General features: G+C 37.2%; 1 protein-coding gene across 3 annotated transcripts in view; it reads right to left on the reverse strand.

Annotated features, from left to right (window-relative positions):
• Window positions 1–19094, reverse strand: part of Pp2A-29B (Protein phosphatase PP2A regulatory subunit A) — a 69204-nt gene that overhangs the window by 39251 nt on the left and 10859 nt on the right. For all 3 annotated transcript variants that reach the window (XM_081759078.1, XM_081759079.1, XM_081759077.1), the window contains exons 2-6: window positions 14564–14755; window positions 12283–12502; window positions 8823–8983; window positions 6830–6985; window positions 2072–2179 (exon numbers count right to left, since the gene is read on the reverse strand). In XM_081759078.1, the coding sequence (XP_081615204.1) occupies window positions 2072–2179; window positions 6830–6985; window positions 8823–8983; window positions 12283–12502; window positions 14564–14755 (837 nt within the window). The remainder of the gene's footprint in view (window positions 1–2071; window positions 2180–6829; window positions 6986–8822; window positions 8984–12282; window positions 12503–14563; window positions 14756–19094) is intronic.

A 19094-nucleotide genomic window follows, 5' to 3' on the forward strand; every position in this document is an offset into this window, starting at 1 on the left:
TAATAATAGGCAAACTAAAATTCACATTCGTTTCATTGAATTCCATCTATGTATACGAATAAAGTACTTTTCAGAGAGACTGGATGGTCAGGTATTTTGGAACAAGATTAATGTGCTTATAAGGAAAGCTGTCATATAACAGTTCGACAGAACACGTGATGAGTTGAAAGCGCTATTGCTAAAGGCTCCGAAACAATTGAGACAACAACTCTGATGACAAACTTACAATCTCTAACAACTCATAATTTTATATTCGTAATAATGTAACAGGTGATTTATAAGGTATGATTTCCAAATAACAAAACAAACAGTACTTGGAATATTTAAGGAAGATTCAATATTTAACTACCGGAACAGTGCCATCGGTGTCCTTGGTTACCTAGAAACAGCGTGAATGGTTACTGCAGTGTCCAGCAAGCCTTTCGTTTGTTTACAGTACGTGCAGCCGTCTGTCAGATGCCAGCTTTCGTTAATCGCAAAATACACAGTGCCTAAAATGCATTCCGAATGAAAGACCATTGTGTCTTTTTAACCTTGTGCTTACCTCACAACCTACACTTTAACTCACTTTTGTCCTTTGTAAAAGGGCCAGGTATTAGTCCCAAAAATTGCGAAAAATTCTTGAGAAGCGCACGAGAGGAACCTATGTTCATCTTAACATAACTAATCTTATGTTTCAGATACAACTGGACATGCATATTTTATAGGTATGCCCACCAAATTCACTAGCCATTTTAAACTGTGTGAGAATTCCTAATTGATCTTTCAAACTCGTTTCATAAAGATCACATTTTCAGCAACGCAAATACAGATTACATAAAGGGTAACAATAATGAAAGCATAACAGAAATTGGAAAAGACCACACTACATGTAAGATTATGATGAGATTTTATGAACAGAAATTCAAACTGCAATTGAGCCGTCTTCACATTAAAGCAAATGTAGTCAGAAGCTAAAATTTTTCTTCACAAAATAAACTCGATTAAGTCTCATACAACTACTTTCTTGTGCTTTAATACCTATAACCTGCCTGTTCTAAAGAATACCGCAATATTTTGATGGGAAATTAGTTTAAGTGAAATTCGCTAAAATCAATGTTTCGGCTGTCGTTTTCGAAAAAAAAAAAAAAAAACAGTTCAAGGGTTTCTTGGTTTCTTGCTAAACTGGTATAGTGTACTGATTTCTGATCAAACATTTGGCCAAAACTTCTTATAAAATATTTGTGCTCTAAAATGCATTTTAGAAAAGTGCTGTTCAATGACTTGAGAAAAAATACCGGTAGACTTTCTGGTACAATTTGCAAAGGTGAAATCTATAATTTGTACTGCCAGATTGTGTGAAACATCCTAAGTAACCAAGATTTAGGTGTCTCAATTACTGTGTGTTAGTATTCAAAATTTAATCATACTTTTTACGTAAACAAACTTCATACCCACTTGAACTTTTCATTAGAATCTCGAAAACTAACACATATGTATTAAAGGTAACGAATAAACTCATACGAATATTGTGCGATTCTCTGCTGTTCCAATAACAGTATTAAATTTAGAAAAGAGATAATGCAAATAGGTCTAGTTTAAAGTTTGACGTAGTTTCTTACAACTTTACACCGAAAGGCACACTAATTATATATCTCAGAATTTTTTAAAAAAATACTATGAAGAGCTGTAACTTAATACAGAATTTCAAGACAAATCTCTAAAGTAAAACACAAACGTTAATTCAGATATAATTTGGTATCTGGGTATGTATATTTACGCTTTAAAAATTACTGTAAAATTCTATTCACATAAATATAGGACTTACACGAAAGGACTAAGAACATAAAGACTTATTTCTAATCCACTTCCGATAAAGGCGAAATTTCAAGTTTATTTCACTTTCTTTTTAATACAAACACAGGTGTGGAAAAAATTAAACCAAGGACTCTTTAAGACACGCTACAATCCAAGATCTGTCTTATGAAATAAAAGAATCCAACCTGTTTTTCTACCTAACTTTTCCTTGTTTTCAAGCACTAATTCCACTCCTGTATTAAATGTTCGAAGGAAGAAAGAAAGAAAAACTCACTTTCAATGCAGCGGCGGCTCTAACCTCGGCCTCACAATCCTTAAGCAATGACTGAAATGCAGGTACAAGATCGGTTTTTGTAATTTCTGGACCCACTGCTTTCTGAAGCTACAGAACAAAAAGAAAGAAAAAAGTTAAAAGTCTGCTTCTACCAATATTTATTGCCTCCATTGTTTTTTTTTTTTTCCCAACATATATTTCATATAGATGAGAAATTTTATTACTAGCACAGTGCACTTCATTAATAACATTACGTTCATTGATTTTAAAAAGTTCGTTTTGAAAAGGAACTTCGTATCGTTCTTAGTTTCCTACACTGGGAAGAAATCATTCAATAATCAATCATTGTAATATTTTATTCACTTTTACAAGTAATTCACAATTCGGTGATGATATGCAAACGGCAATTCCTCATAAAATAGAATTATAAATTTTGCAAGTCGATAATTTCGAGCAGTAAGATTCTGCAGCCATCGTCTAACCAATATTTCTCCTCCTCATATTGACTTTATCAGACAATGATTAATTAGTCAAAATATCAGCTTTTACATTAGCGTTACGAATATTGAGAAAGAGCCAACGCCCTAGCCGTACTGGAACACCACTTCTCGTGAGATTAGTAAAATCAAGCTGTGTCAGTGTGATATGATTTCCACTTCGTGTAATTTGTTATTTGGTCTAGGAATTAATTCGTGCGGTTGGTACGCACACATTGAAGCTGTAGTACAAACACAAAATACATAAATACCTTAAGAAAAATATTGTCCATCGCTAGCCACCACTTTCGCCCATCTGTCAGGCAATGTACGGATTCCGTGGCGAAAGAAGTCCTCATCCTTGGAAGCGATCCAGTCAGAGACCCATGTTTCGATATCTTCTGAAGAAGTAAACCGCTGTCCAATCAAATCGTTGTTCATGCAATCGAACAAGTAGTAGTCCGAAGGAGCAACGTCTGGTGAATACGGCGGGAGGGGTAAAACTTCCCATCCGACATTTTCTAAATAGGTTTTGACCGGTTTTGCGACATGTGGGCGAGCGTTATCATGTTGAACAATAAGTTTATCATGTCTGTTCTCCCATTCTGGTCGTGTTCTGGCCAGAGCTTGCTTCAAACGCATTAATTGTCGTCGATAACGTTCTCCATTCATAGTTTCACCCGGTTGCAGCAGCTCATAGTACACCACACCTTTCATATCCCACCATATGCACAGCATAACCTTTGCACAGTGAATATCTGGTTTGGTTGTGATGGACCTGGTTCACCTGGTTTCACCCAGGCCTTTTTTCGTTTAGGGTTCTCGTAATGGATCCACTTCTCATCACCCGTAATAATTCGATACAGAAACCCCTTTCTGCTCTGTCGTTGAAGCAGCAATTCGCAAATGGTTTTTCGTCTTTCAACGTCTCTGTCTTTCAATTCATGTGGAACCCAATGTGACATCTTTTGAATCATTCCCATGGCTTTCAAGCGTTTGGAGACTGTTGTTTGATCAACGCCTAATGCTGCTGCAAGTTGTTCCTGCGTTTGACACGAATCCTGCTCGAGCAATGCTGTCAATTCTTCGTCTTGAAATTTTTTCGGCTGTCCAGCTCGCTCTTGGTCTGCCAAGCCGAAATCACCACTTCTAAACCGTGCAAACCACTTCTGACACGTTCGCTCAGCTAGAGCATGGTCACCATACACTTCCACCAAAATACGATGACTTTCAGTCGCACTTTTCTGCATGTTAAAGTAATGCAGCAGGACACCCCGCAAAAACACTTTATCAGGCACAAATTGCGCCATGTTCACTTAACTACAAACTGGTGTTGTTGACGCTTTAATCCACTGCCCTATACTACGAACGATACGCGATGACAGGGGTTTGCAACACATGTGTGGATACACGGAACTGTGGAACGCTCCGTTCGTTGCGCCATCTCTTGTCCACCCGCACGAATTAATTCCTAGACCAAATATATTTGGAGATACTGAATGATAGCTGTAAGAAATTACTACTAGTATTACCAGAAATTATTATACGAAAAAAGATCACAAAGTAAGTTTACAAAGCCTGCAGTGGAACATGTATATATTATTTCATACAACTAATGCAGTCAACAGATAGTATATTAAGTGATTTTACGGCATAGTTTCCATATCGGTTGGGGCACTTGTCGCGTCGTGGGATGAGTTTGAAGATTCCCTCCTGATAAAAATCCTGTCTTGCGTATTCAGCCACGTTATCACGAAGTGTTCCATCACTTCGTCTGAAGCGAAGCGATGGCTTCCTACGTGCTCCTCCAATTGCGGGAACAGGTGAAAATGGCTTGGAGCGAGGTCTGGGCTGTAGGGAAGGTGATCGATGATGTCCCAGAGAAACTGCTTCAACAGCGTGGTGGTCTTCTGGATTGTATGCGGGTGCGCGTTGTCGTGAAGGAAGATTACACCCTCGGTGAGAAGTCCTAGCCGTTTCCTCTTGATTGCTTCGCGCAATCGTGTCAAGGCCTCTCAATATCGGTCAACGGTCAGTATGCGCCCTCTTTTCAAAAACTCCACGAATGTGACTCCAGCGATGTACCAAAACACTGTGGCAATCACCTCGGCAGATGGCGCCACCTTAAACTTCTTTGTCTTTGGAGAGGAGGGGTGTTTCCACTCCTTTGATGACCGCTTACTGCTGGGGGTGTAATGGTGGATCCTTGTTTCGTCACCCATGACAATGCAGTAAAGGAAACAGTTCCCTTCCGTAAAGATCCTTCCAAAAGTTACAGACTTCTCCCCATGCGCTTCTCCTTGTGTCGGTTGGATAGATTGCGTGAAACCCATCGCGAACAAATTTTCCGAGACGCGACCTGTGTTCACATCTGTTGATGTCGTGCTGGGTCGGCCACTGCACTCCTCGCCGGTTACGCTTTTCTCCACAAGCCGCGAACTTTAGACAGCATTCTGCGACATGCTGACAAGACATTACAATCTCGACGTAAACCTGTACTAGCTGCCGGTAAATCTCAGCCGTGGTTACATGTTTCGTCCAAAGAAATCGAATAAGTGAGTGGACTTCTTCGTGAGACCAGTTTTCCAAATGATTCGCCATTTGTGTTTACCTACAACTAGCGCCACGGGTGGTGGGTGGCTGAAACTCTGAACAGTTGCCAACTCCAACTATTCAGATTACCGCACACTTCTCATTCCTCTATAATAGACAAAACTCTATAAATATCGGCCTTCTGATGCTCTATCGTACTAATACAGACGATGGCGCCATCCTTCACCACACTTACATATATGCATATCCATATCCACTTATGAACCTGACGTCAAATTTCGGTGTGTTTGAAACGTACAAATAATGGAATTAAGTCACACTTCAACCTAGGTCCAACAAATAATTTATCGTTCAATGACGAATTAGACGAACTTTACAAATACCATCAAAAACTTCTCTCAGCTTTGTTGCAGAACTGGAATCTTAACACTATATCACGTGGTAAGTAATATACTTCACCATTTAGTTTCACCTTCCACTTTCTGCAATGATATCCACATACCCCAGCATCTCATACTCCCCAGTAAAATTACATATAATTGACGCATTTTAGGCAGCCCTTTTAACCTGCTTTCTACTTTCTAAGTCTAAGACGTTTGATTGCCATTTCACGTGAATCTTCAAGTCTTGCACTACTGTCACGAAACGTCAACTGTACATGGAACCTACCTGTCGCTTCTCTTTGACGAGTCTTCTCAAAATGAATTTCACAGTGCTTTTATTATGACGACATTGAATTTTGTGTAGGAAAGCCTTCTAATTCGCGAAACTGTTGCAAAATTCTTTCACTGTTGCAATGGATATGATACGTTGACGTTATGAGTCTTTTACATAGCACTTGATTGTCACCAATACGTATCCAAACAACACCATCCTAATTTAGTATTCACTGGTGCGGGAGGACCTTTACTCTACTACACACCTGCCACCAGCAATTTAGGGTAAATATCTGCATCCAATAACAGAGCAATTCTGTCGGAAACATTAAAATTTGGATCTGCTGATATTAAATGTGCTAATACACGACTAGTGCTTGCCTTTGTGAACATATCGTTTTGGCAGCATGCACGTTGACACTAATGTTTTTACAGGAAACACTAATGCTTTGACAGAAAATTATGATTTCACATCATAAAACCTTACTGGAACTCAGTCGTGAAACATGTATATATACAGGATGTTTTTGTCAACCAAGACGTTGTACACAATTTTCGAACAAATTTTTTACACTTGCTGAATGTAACAGGCCTCTCATAGGTTGAAAATTACTACATGGATCCTTCAGCATTACTACTGCAGTTTGTAATAACACAGTAGGTTGAATATTTGTTTTACCGTTAAAAGGATTAGCAGCCTTATTAAGGAATCAAACAGGATCTCAACAGGTGTTCTTTGAGGACATTTACATTACTTCAAAACTTGGATCTGGACACACTGCCTTCATTTGAAGTTGACTTGGCAATTGAAAATTAATTCACAAATTCATACTGATGCCAATAAAAATGTAGAACTAGTTATCAGAAGAAATCTCACTGACACACTACATGAGCCAAAATAAGTGTTGCAACTACCTTAATCGTAAGATTCAGACGATACAGAAATGGATGCATCACAAAACCAGAGATCAGACTGCTGAACACGGAAAGATACAAATGTGTTCGTTTATTGCTCTGTCAGAAATAAAAAGGAAAAGAGAAAAGGATAATAATAAATGACAATCTGTAGTTACCTCGGTGAATTTATCTGCCACCATGTACCGTACTCTCCAGGACTTATCTTCTGCACACTGGCGAAGTGTAGGCATTACGAGCTGTTCTACATCTTCTTGTTGTAATAATGTAGCAATGCTTACACATGCTTCTACAGCAAGCAAGCGAACTGAATCCTGAGGAAAATAAAATTGCTAGTGTTATAAACCAAATACATCATTCTGCTGCAGAAAATATAAATGTTACTATATCTTTTGCATATTCGGTTGGTTAGAAATGCTTATGACAATAAAAATAAGTGCATGAAAAGATAAATCTAGTTTAGTTGTTGAAATTATGAACAAATTAGAATTATAATTTGTGGCTCATTTATCTGGGATCCGACAGATGTGAAGGAAGTATGGGTGATATTATCTTCAAATATATATCCATATTCCAATGACTGACTGCATTGCTCTACAAATTACTGGTTGGAACTCAATGGTAGTAGATTAGATTGTTCAAATTCAATCTAGTACTTCTTCCTTCTTTGCACAGTACGTGAAGTTAGAGCCAAGAAAATTGACAATGTGCTTAACTGTCCGAGACAATGTCAGACTTGACTACATAGCAAATGGTTAGTAAAAACAGTAATTTTGTTATTAGTACATACTGGGTTCAATTTCTGAATTTATACACACTGTGCTACTTTTGGAAACCATCAAGCCTACCACAGATAACATGTGAGGTGACTTTTTTAAAAGGACCAGATCCGATCCTTTCTTTTTCATACAGTATGCCTATCAGAGACATGCATCTCTGAAGACACAATACTGAGTGACAAGAAGTTTTAGGACTTGAGCACTTTGTAATATTCACAATTATCAAATTCAACTTCGGCATAACAAAAACTTGCCAGCTATATATAATCTAGACGCATGTGGCTAAACATTTTACGAACATCATTCAATCTTTTCTTAATGTAAGCCATTTGAAGAGTATACTAATAAATAAGCTCCAAAGGACTCACTTCACTCTTCTGTATCATCCAACGAATTCATTCAAAAATCACAATAAAAACGTTAAATTTTCACTGCTCTTAATATTGTCACAACAGGTACGGAGAATGGGTAAAATAATCGATATTATACCAGATCAATACTTTTACAGGTGCAAATTCAATTATATATAAAGAGTGAAGAAAGAAATGCATGATTTGACAGGGATTAGAACCTGTCACCTGCTTACCGTTGGTCTCGTTATGCATCTTTTCACTCTGTATATAATCGAGTTCGCACCTGTAGAGGAATCGGTTATTACCTCGATTTTTGTACATTATACGTAATTAACTGTCACAAGGGATGTGCAATGTAAAACAATCTGTTAACTAAGCATGATATGAATTGGGGTAAATTCATGTGGGTGGCTAAGTATCGACTTCAAGACCGAAAGCATGTATAGCTGTTCAGGGAATGGACTAGATAGCGTAATGGTTAACGCATTCACACGTAAAACTGCAGGCGCAGGTTCGAATCTGTTCAGTTATGCACTTTTTCACTCTTTATATAGCAAGGAAAAAGGAGTTTAGTTGGGATAGAATAGTTAGGAATTAATCACATATAGGTATGTAATAACTATATACACTAACGCACCTACAGTAGTAAACATTTGACCACTATAGATACGTCAATGTATATAGTTATTACCTGTATAATTAATTCTCATCCCGACTAAATTACTATTTTCTAATCTGTTTTGACAAGAGCAAGGTGAGTACCTCTTAGCTTATCACTCAATCTTGTTTTCAACCTCAACATTAACGTTTCACATAAATAATAAAATACGCTTTCGTTATTCTACAACTATCAATAACACTTAAACGCAACTGCACGTCATGTGAAATGTGCTATCAATTTTTTTCTTCTTTCTCAAATCAGATAATTCGCCATTTCAGGATATTGTACTTAGAAGTAGCACACTTTCCTACGTCTATTAAGTTTTAAATACCTATACCGGTATTTGGCGAATCCATACCTGTTCATCCTGGGCTAAATTAACGAACATCGGTATCAGATCAGATTTCAAATATTCTACTTCAACAACTTTGGCAAATTCTCCTAATTTGCTGGCAGCAGCTCTTCGCACCATTGGTGTATCATCTTGACATAAATTTCGAAAATGAATACGTAAATCAGCTGGAATAAGCGAGAAAAACAGTGAAATTATCCTCCTTTTGAAGTAGTTTCTAAAATAACTTCTAACATATCACTATAACCGTATTCTTCATTTATTTTAACCTAATAGGAGGTGAAAACAAACTTTCTCCTCATATGCTCTCGCTTTAGTCTATAAAACGTAAATGATACTGTTCTTAACACCATCAACCCACGTGTAAGCAGGTTAAGAATGAATGTAAACACGTATAAAAATGACTACAACTTCCATAATAACAAGTAACTTTTTTTTTTAAAAAAAAAATATTGCATTGTAATATATTACTGAGATTGGTGACACAAGTTTCACAGATGTTACACTTTTAGCACTTCCATCCTGATTAGTATCTTCCCATATTAACTGAAATGGAAGTGCTAAAATTGTAACAAGTGTTGTGTAAAACTAATTTGGTCCGAGAATTCTCTGAACTAATTTCCTTACTGGACAGATAGAAACAATTAATGATGAAACAAAGAATTCCAGGTTGCAAGATGTAAGAAACGGTTGCGAAAATGATTCCCGCACGAGTTATAACATTAACAAACTTAAGAAGGTCAACGGTTCAGCAGTAAGAGCTGTTATATGTGTCAAACAGTATCTATCAGTAAATACAATACATTATTAACTTCGTCAGTTTTTCCAGAAATAGCATCTAACATTACAATTCAAGGCCCATGCTCAAAATTAGAAAAACTGTTTTTTTTTTTTCCTTGTTCTGAACATAGGTATAGATTTTTGTCCGAATTATACTGAGTTGCACTACTGCATGTGATTTATTAAAGTCAACGATGTAAGATTTTCTTTCACTTTGGTTTTTAGCTTCTCTTGACTGGATCTGCATTATATACTCAATCTTTTGATACATAATTGATTGCTAATGGATGCTATACGATACATAATGAATAACTTCAATTTGAACAGCTTTATCGTGTACTGCGAAGTAATTATATTTTAATCAAATGATTTCAGTGTACGCTGAAGTTAATTTCACTCTCTTCAATCTTTGTGCTTAGTTTTACAACTGCTTGAAAGTGAATTCAATTTCACTCCCAGAAACACAACAAATTTTAAGCTATGATAAAGCTGTAAATTGTGGATTTTTTTTTCTTTTAAATGAAACAGAGTTCGTTATAGTTTTGAAGAGTGAGTTTGCTTATCTATCTCTCAGGATGGGTGGAACCGCAGCATATAAATCCAGTTTATTTAGTAATATTTAGTCATCAAAAAAAGATGAAAGCGCACACTGAAACGGTTTTATTAAGATACAATTACTTCATTACAAGGTAAGGTTGTCTATATTTGTTATCTTTGATACCTATTTCTTAAGAGTGAAGATGAGATACGTAATGAGCTATATATATTTAGAAATTCTGTTCTTAAATGTATTATCAATTATTTGAAAAACATAAAAGCTTTTAAATTACAGATCTACGAGTAGTAATGTTATTTGAATAACTTTTCTTTTAATATATTGAGTGTAACCCCGGAAACATATCTTCAGGAGCACACACTGGCTTAAGTCTTGTTTCACAACACGATCTTGATATTGTTCTCTTGTGTCTCAACAGTCGTCGTGCAGATTTCATCGATACGTTTGTTCACCTGGCTTTTCCAAAATGATATAGGTTGTTCTTATTACTTTACTCTATACATCATGTATGTACGTGTACCTAAACAGTATATACCTATAATAAATTTTATATATTGGTAATAATACGTTCTAGTCTCCATCAAAATTTCCTATATCGGTGTTCAGTATTATATTTCCTGTTCTTATGTATGCTTCAAATATATTTCTTTTCATACTTAAGGTAGCTCATGTAAAACTTCAAATCCAGTATCGAATGTTTCGTAAATTGAAGGCGCTCTGACAGACCTGATATAGGTTCATCACCATCTCGGGACTCCCTTACGTGTTCTTTAAGCTTATGCTATCATTATTTTTGCCATTCGTGTATAAATAACATCAGAAAACACACAAGGAAGTCCAGAGAGGAGAAACAAGGCATATCACGTTTATCAAAGCACACTCAAATTGCCAAACACTCGGCACAGGATTTGTAAGTTTTACATCTGTTATGCCAAATATAGAAATAAATGTATCTAAAGCATTTATAAGAACAAAAAATCCAATACTGAATATTGGTATTTGAAATCTTGATAGGATCGGACGGTATTATCACCAATCATAACAAAAAATTAGCATGTGAATTTTTTATACATATATTAAAAGGAATTAAAATTATAAGTTTGGATATGGTTAAAAAAACAAGTAGTTTTAAATGGACACTGTACATACTGCGACTGAAAATTATTTTAGGTGAGTGATTAGGATTATGTTCTGATTAAGAAGATGGAAAACTGAAAACACAAATGAATAAGAAAAAAAAAGATTATTAGTAAAAAAGGTTAGTGCACTATCCTTAGGATATAAGTACATATATTGTGAATGTACAAATAATAAAAAGAAAAACCTATACCAAGTTGAAAAAGCCAGGAGATCATAAGTATAGATAAAATTTACGCAATATTCTTAAATTAACATCGTTGAGACATAAAAGAATAATGTGAAGATCAAGTTGTGAAAAAAGACTTAAGCTTTTATGTGCTCCTGAGAATGAGTATCAATGTGTTATACTCAAAATACTGGAAGACAAAGTAATCAAGGAACATTACTAGGTGAATAATGTGAAATATAACAATGTATTCCACACACCCAATAAGTAATTATACTAAGACTTACTGCAACCAAGTATACTGAACTGTTTCGTCTATCTCTATCGCCTTTGTCAGCAGCTGAGAACCTCATATGAAAGCAGAATTTGTTAGTGCAAGTGTTTGAAGAAGTTTAAGTACAAAGGATTAACACTAACAAATATTTAAATCTGATCACTTTTCAAATGGACACTAGAGAAAAGTGCAAAACGACATTTTGATAAGTGGAAATACTTTCACTTAAGTTCTCCAAAGATGCTGAAGAAGGCAAAGACATTGCTGAAACAATTTCATACAACTGAAATATATCTGGACGCAGTAAGTTGTTATTATATTGTTTACAATTTATACAAATATATATTAAACTGCATCTTTAAATAAGTAACACCAACTTGATAATCTTAACGAAGTTGATACCTTTAAAACTGACGGATAATATACGATTTTTAACTTTAGTGATCAAAGTATTAAGGCCAAGTACTCACTGTCATCTTAATAGAATAGAGTGTTTCATTGTTTTATCATATTTCAATACAGATTCAAACTAAAAGCAATACTCACTCACCTTTGACACCAGGACTCACTCTGGGGTAACAAACACTGAATAACCCACAAGCTGACGTTCGTGATGTAAACCAGTCTCCAGAAGCAAGTCGTTGAACTAATGGGACGAAGTGCGTTTCCAAGTCTGTAGGACTATGTTGAGCAGATATATTTCTGAGAGATTCAACTGCCTTATCCCTCACTACAGTCTCTTCAACGGTTGCTAATGATTCAAGCGGAGGCTACACAAATCGAAGAACAAATTTAATTACAATTATTTGTTAAATCAAGGAAAAAAAGAAATGAGTTCTTTAGTTTAAGACACGTCAATATGCACTTTAGGTTGAAGGAGACAAATGAGGAGAAATGAATCAATGACCATGGAAGAATTTGCGAAATGAAATTGAAAGAACCCCAGGTAAAAGAGACACTGTAGTAGGGCGCTTACCTCGGGTGTGAAGAACATTATTGAAAAATGACATGATTACAATAATTCAACTGATCTGCGACCGAACTAAGCACCCTTCGCATAAAGGTGAGCGCGCCATTGTTTACCGTTTAATTGCTGCAACAAAATTGAAATATTTAATCGTTTCCCGATCTAGTGACATACCAAGATGCAATAAAACCCAACAGAATTTTTCTATTTTCTTTGAAACGAACTGAAATTTTAAAGATTTCATTTTACTGATTTCTTCTTCAGATCTACTTAATGTTCCTTCCTTCGAAAAAATTAAATTAATTGTGATCTTAAATAATCAAACTTAAGTAATATTAAATTCACATAAAACACAAATTCCTTTTGAAAAAACAGGGGACTTTAACCACACTGAAGAAGAAATAAATAAAATTTCAGGTCATTTACGAGAAAAACAAAAAGTAATTCCCCATACAAATCAATGGGATAGAGTAGGTATTCAACACCGTTAAAGTAAGATGTACTGCGGCACCGGTTTCCAAACATGTTGAGTCATGGTACACTTTCAACGAGACACATCAGTCATGACGCACTAAATGAAACCTTGTCATATTTCATTCATTCAATTAATTTATTTTTAAGGCTAAATTTCGTAACTGTTAATACAAGGATAACCCCAAAATGAAGGCCTCCGAAGATCTGGGGATGTAGGGAAACTGTTCGTGCGGCTGTTGGCAACAGTTCTTTCTTCCTTTTTTTCTTCAAGCTTGCGCGCACCTAGCCAGAACACTCAGTGCTGGCTTGGCACTTATTTGTAATGGAGTTCGTACTTAGCGCTGCAGCCAAGTGCAAAGATTGCGCAGTTATTCAGATTTTGTACGAAATGAAATAATAATAATAAAAAAAAAAAAAAATTAAAAAAAAACACGTTAATTCCATTGAAATTAATCGTCAATTGACCAAAGTGCATAACAAGTCGTGCATGGTTGTAAAGTTTGATCTGGCCATACTGAAAGTCACGACGTAGAAAACAGCGGAAGCCGCCATTTTCAGACAAGACCGTCGTGAAGATTAAGCAAACCAGTGACTACCACCTGCTTCTTATGTTGAAGAAACATTTAGCCGAAACGTGCCTCAATAACGACGATGAGCTGAAAGATGAGGTTCAACGCTTTCTCAAATACATGACAACCCGTCGATATGACACAGCCATACAAAAACTGCCACAGCACCCATCAAGGAAGGAAGGGGGGGGGGCAAGGTGGGCGCACGGCCTCCCTAGAGGAAATCGTACTTCGAAATATCGAAAACCCAATAGAACTTTTACATTAGTTACAGCAAAATTTGAAACTATATTTGAAATGTCGCTTATACTTGTCCCCGCTTGGAAACCACAACATGGGCGCCCTTAATGCCAACTATGTAGAAAAATAGATAAATGTATAAGCTTTACAATGATGTAAACATTATTAAAATAAAACGTTTCTCTGTATTTCGCAAAAATAGAAGACCTTACATTTGGAATTATCCTCGTAACATTTATTGATCCTCTTCTAAACTCAAAACATTATCCAGCAAAGTTAGCCAATCATGAAATAATAACAGAAAGATAGGAATGTAGTATCGTACAGCGTTTATTGCTTGCAGATTTTACTACATAAATAAGCTTGAAGTACATCAGACTCGAATAAACATCAACTCAATAAAATGCTTTCCGGTTGATTGAAGAAAATATGAATCCATAAATAATTCGCCAATGTTTAAGGTCCGACACAAAATTTCACATAATGAGTAAATGTGTGAAATTTCACCACAGTACTATATGACCCACAAAACATCGAAATGCGGAAAAATTACTGTTTGCTATTTAAGGAGCTACACTTACCAGTAAGCAATGAACATGCTCAGGTCCACCAACTAACTGTGTGAAATTTCCCAATTGTTCAGCCAACGCAAGCAATACTTCGTCTTCATCATAAATGGTCTCCGTCAAGAAGGGTATCAGTTCACTGCGAGTCCTTTCAACACCTAATGCCAGAGCAATTGTTGATAACTTCTTGATTGAATTCAGTCGAAGCTGAAAGGAAGCACGAAAAGCATAAAACTAGGTTAATTTTACCATAGTGTATAAATAATAATAAGTCTACAGATCAAGTTAACACTTCTGTACAAAGTAACATGTAAATCACGCAAGCTGGCGAAATAACGTTATGGCGAGAAGATATTAAATTAAAAACAAGTTTTGAATTTAGTGCGAGAACAACTTTGGGATTGTTTTGAGACACCTGATTAATTCGTGGGAGAGTATATCAAGAAGGAAACACTCGATTGATTTGAATATCAGCACAGTGAAATTTATCCATGATGGCCAACCTTGGTTCCACAGGGTATTAATGACCTATATAAGTGGAAACTATCGAGTAACAACAGTACATGCACACATCAAAAGGAAGGGCGATGTGCTTAAATTTTTAATTTTTTTTTTTATTTATTTATTTCAGGAAGTTTTATCTTTGTTACAAATTAAGGTTATAGTAATTCTTAATTGTTTGAAAAAATACTAATAAAATGAGTAATATGTCCATTATATATGTTCATATGGGACTCTTGATACAAAATGCTAATTTCCAGCGCGATACTGACTGACTGATTTATATTTATGTCCTTTGTTAGCAGCTAAGCTATATAGGATGAGATCTATGGTTTGAAATGAGATCTGAACTAGCATTATGCTTGATGCTCTCCCACAACGGAAATCGAACCTGGGCCTTGTGCACAATGGCATGTGCGCTTGCCTTTACATTGCAGAGGAGCTATATACAACGCCCATTGCGCCGAACTGCACACTGAATTATGGCTGTTCGTGTATCTGGTGTAATGGTAGCACATTACTTACGATATTTTCACGTAGATCATCGATTGTTGCAGGTTTTTGTCGACACATGTCATTCCTGACGGTCCTCCAGAGCTAGACGTTCAGAGGTGTCAAATCAGAAGGCAGAGCTGGGTACTCAACGGGACCTCTTCGACCAACCCAATGTCCGATTATAGTTTTATCGAGGTACAACCTAACTTCTCGACGGTAGCGAGGTGGAACTGTCTTGTTGCATACAAAAAAGTTCATCACCATACAGGTTTTGGATGGAAGGCAAAATCCTTGTCTGAATCACATCAAGATACCTCTCATCCAGTCACAATATCTTCAAAGAAAGAACCTATCACACCACGTACTGACAGACCCCACCACACAGCAACCGGTAGACACACTGCCAAATCTACATGAGCATGAGCATTTTCAGGACCCCAGTAGACAATTGTGGCGGTTCACAGTTCCGTTATGTTTGAATTACGTCTCATCAGCTTACACAAACTTCCCTGCAAACTCCGCATTCTCACCAACCATGTACTGAAAGCATACACAGTACTCCATCCTTCGATCTGGGTCGTCTCATTCACCGCGTGTAACAGTCCTGGAATATACACTATCCATTAGGCCCTCTTAGGAATGCGTCTTACACTTGATCGGCTTACCCCACTTTCGCGCGCTCCCTGGTTCACTGATTTTCGCGGTGACTGGATGAAATATTGCAACAACGCAGCACTGGAGGGTGAACTTGTAACTGTTTGTTGTTGCCAGGATCTTCCCTTGTGCACATCTTTTAACCGTTCCGTCTGTTTCGAATTTATCGTGAATGCGGCAAATTGTTCGACGCAGTGTTCCAAACTCTCTTTGCCAATGCCATTGTACCTCGTGAACATTCTCGTACTTCCAGTACCATTTCAGTACACCTTTGCGTTCTACAAACGATCAGCGAACCTCGGCCATAGTTGCTACTCAACTGTCTTTTGATGCACTGGCTAATATGGCTGTCCCGTTCCATCATCAACCACTCGTGCATGCGCGGCATAAATTGCCAGCACCACCTACCCCGACAAATTTAATATCTCACACTACACTACGCACTAGATTTATGAGTAAGACTTCTTGTTCAGACATTATTTAATTACAAACAGTAAGTACATTTTTTGGACTTCCCTGTATGATGTATAACATAACCATCGGAAGTGTTCGGAATGTGAACACTGGATTGTGCAAGCACAAGAGAGTTGTGGTACAAACCATATGGTTTAAGTGAATGAACACAGACTTCAAGAGTAAGAGAATGTATGGTTGTTCAGGAAGCGGAACCCGAAGATCCAGGGTTCGAGTTCCCGTCATCCAATAATGCATTTTTCATTACAAAATTTGAACGACAATATACTGTGCTTCTGCTGAAGTATAATGGTATGAAATATAACACATCTACCACTACTAATCAAGATCAATTTCGGTAGGCAAAGGAAAAAAATCTTATCTTGATAATTTCAGACGTTATTGAATTTAACAGATGTCAAAATTCAGAAGAAAAGAAATCCACATATTCTCGTTCGCTCAAAAAAATACCTGGCCTGAGATAGAGGTAGCCATAGATAGCCGGCAAAATACCATCACAATGTTGGAAAAGTGAAAAAAAAACACATATCTTCATCCCGTAAGTACCGAGTTTTGTGATGTTGCGTCTAAATACTCTGTAGATACCAGAAATTTTATAGGAACGTATTGAATGATACCAAATGATATGTTCTGGGTGAGGATGTAAAATGCATAGGCAGTTTTTTTTTTTTTCCGGAATTAAATAAAAATCCCACTATCCAATGCATATTAATACTAGTGAGCCTACATACTGGGTGACTCACGTTAACAAACTGTAAATGGCGTCCCGGAGGGTGTATACCCGCCATTTTGGAATTGTTCATAGGATAGCCACCAAACTCTATAAGGTAAATTTAGAATAACTCATGCTTCTTTCCACAACACTTAAAGTACAGAAAATGGCTCCATGTAGCATAAAAGCCCGCCACTGAAAAATTGCCGCTATTTTGAAATATTCTGTCAGATCGCTCTTAAAAGCCATACAACAATTGCTGAGTGTCTCGTGCTTTTAATCTCCAAATGCTTAGTTAAAATAATGACAATTCATCCTTGCAGTGTGGATGGCCGCCAAATTAAAATTTTACGTTGGATCGCCGCCAAAATGTATACAACAAATTTAGAGTGCATTGTTCTTCCACTCTCGAAACTGGAAGTTAAAAGTTCGAAAATGACATCCTGTTGCGGGGATGTCTTCCATTTTGAAAACAAACCGCCACCTTGAAATGTCTGTCGGATCGTCGTCAATATCTTAACCGGAAATTTAGAGCATCTCGCGCTACTACCCTCAAAATTTCTACGCCAAAGATTGAAAATTGCGCTGTTGCGTGGTTGCCTGGCAGTTTGAAACAATAGCCGCCATTTGGTTAGCGTACGCCGAATTGCCGCCAAAAGCTATACAGCATATTTCGGGTGCCTTCTGCATTCATTCTCAACATTTCATGGTAAAAGACTGACAAATGCACCCTGTAGCCTGGTAGACAGACAAACGAATCAAAAATGTAGCTCGAGTCGTCCCAAGAGCCTGGTGTTGAGCAGAGCGCTCTTGCGGCAGCGTGGTGTTTGGTGTTCTTACTAGGAACGTTCCAGACTTGTAAGGTTGTTGCCGTTTTTTTTTTTTTTTTTTTTAAGGCTTCTAGAGTACAATCTGTGGTGCTTTTGACAAAATCGATTGTTTAACCGTGTGAATAATGCTGCACACTACATGATGCCACCTCTAACTCTTTTTCGATTTTATGAAGTTACGAGATTTTTGCCGGAAAACCCTCACATTATCATAAATACTGTCACAAGTTTGAATGTGAATAACAGAGAGTATTAACACCAAGGCAATTTATTTTGGTTATGTTTTACATTGATATGTTGTACACCTGACGCATGAATCAATTTTCGAAATGTCCCCCCTTGGCTTTGATGCAGGCACGAAGTCTATCCGGCCACTGGTCAATGGCATTACGCACCACGTCCATGGGAAAATTGTTCACTGCTCGGGTCAAAGATTGTTTCAGACTGTCGACAGATGGATGCAGTTTATGGCAGGCCTTTGCCTGAAGGACTGCCCAAAGTTTGTAGTATAACGGGTTAAGGTCCGAGCTGCTAGAAAGCCAATCAGCGGTTGAAGTCGGGGACGTTTCGTGCCAGCCACTCCTGGGTTGTTTTGGCTTTGTGGCTTGGAGCGGAATCCTACTGGAAGGTCCACCTTTCTCCAGGGAACATGGTAGCAGACAGTGCTTTCATCATAGGTGTTAGCACTGTGTCCTGATACACCTTGGCAGATGTTTTAACACCTTGTTCGCAAAAATGCAGCTGGGTTGGCTGGGTTGTGCCTGAGTAGCTCACTCCCCACCATCACTGAGGCAGGATGATGTGCCCTCTGAACCCTTGGAGCTGCCTCAGCAGCTGCAGTAGATGACGTGCATACACACGTTCATTTTGGGTGTTGTAG

This window comes from Thermobia domestica, chromosome 5 (genome assembly GCF_964235325.1).
Source record: "Thermobia domestica chromosome 5, izTheDome1.hap1.1, whole genome shotgun sequence".
Taxonomy (NCBI): Eukaryota; Metazoa; Arthropoda; class Insecta; order Zygentoma; family Lepismatidae; genus Thermobia; species Thermobia domestica.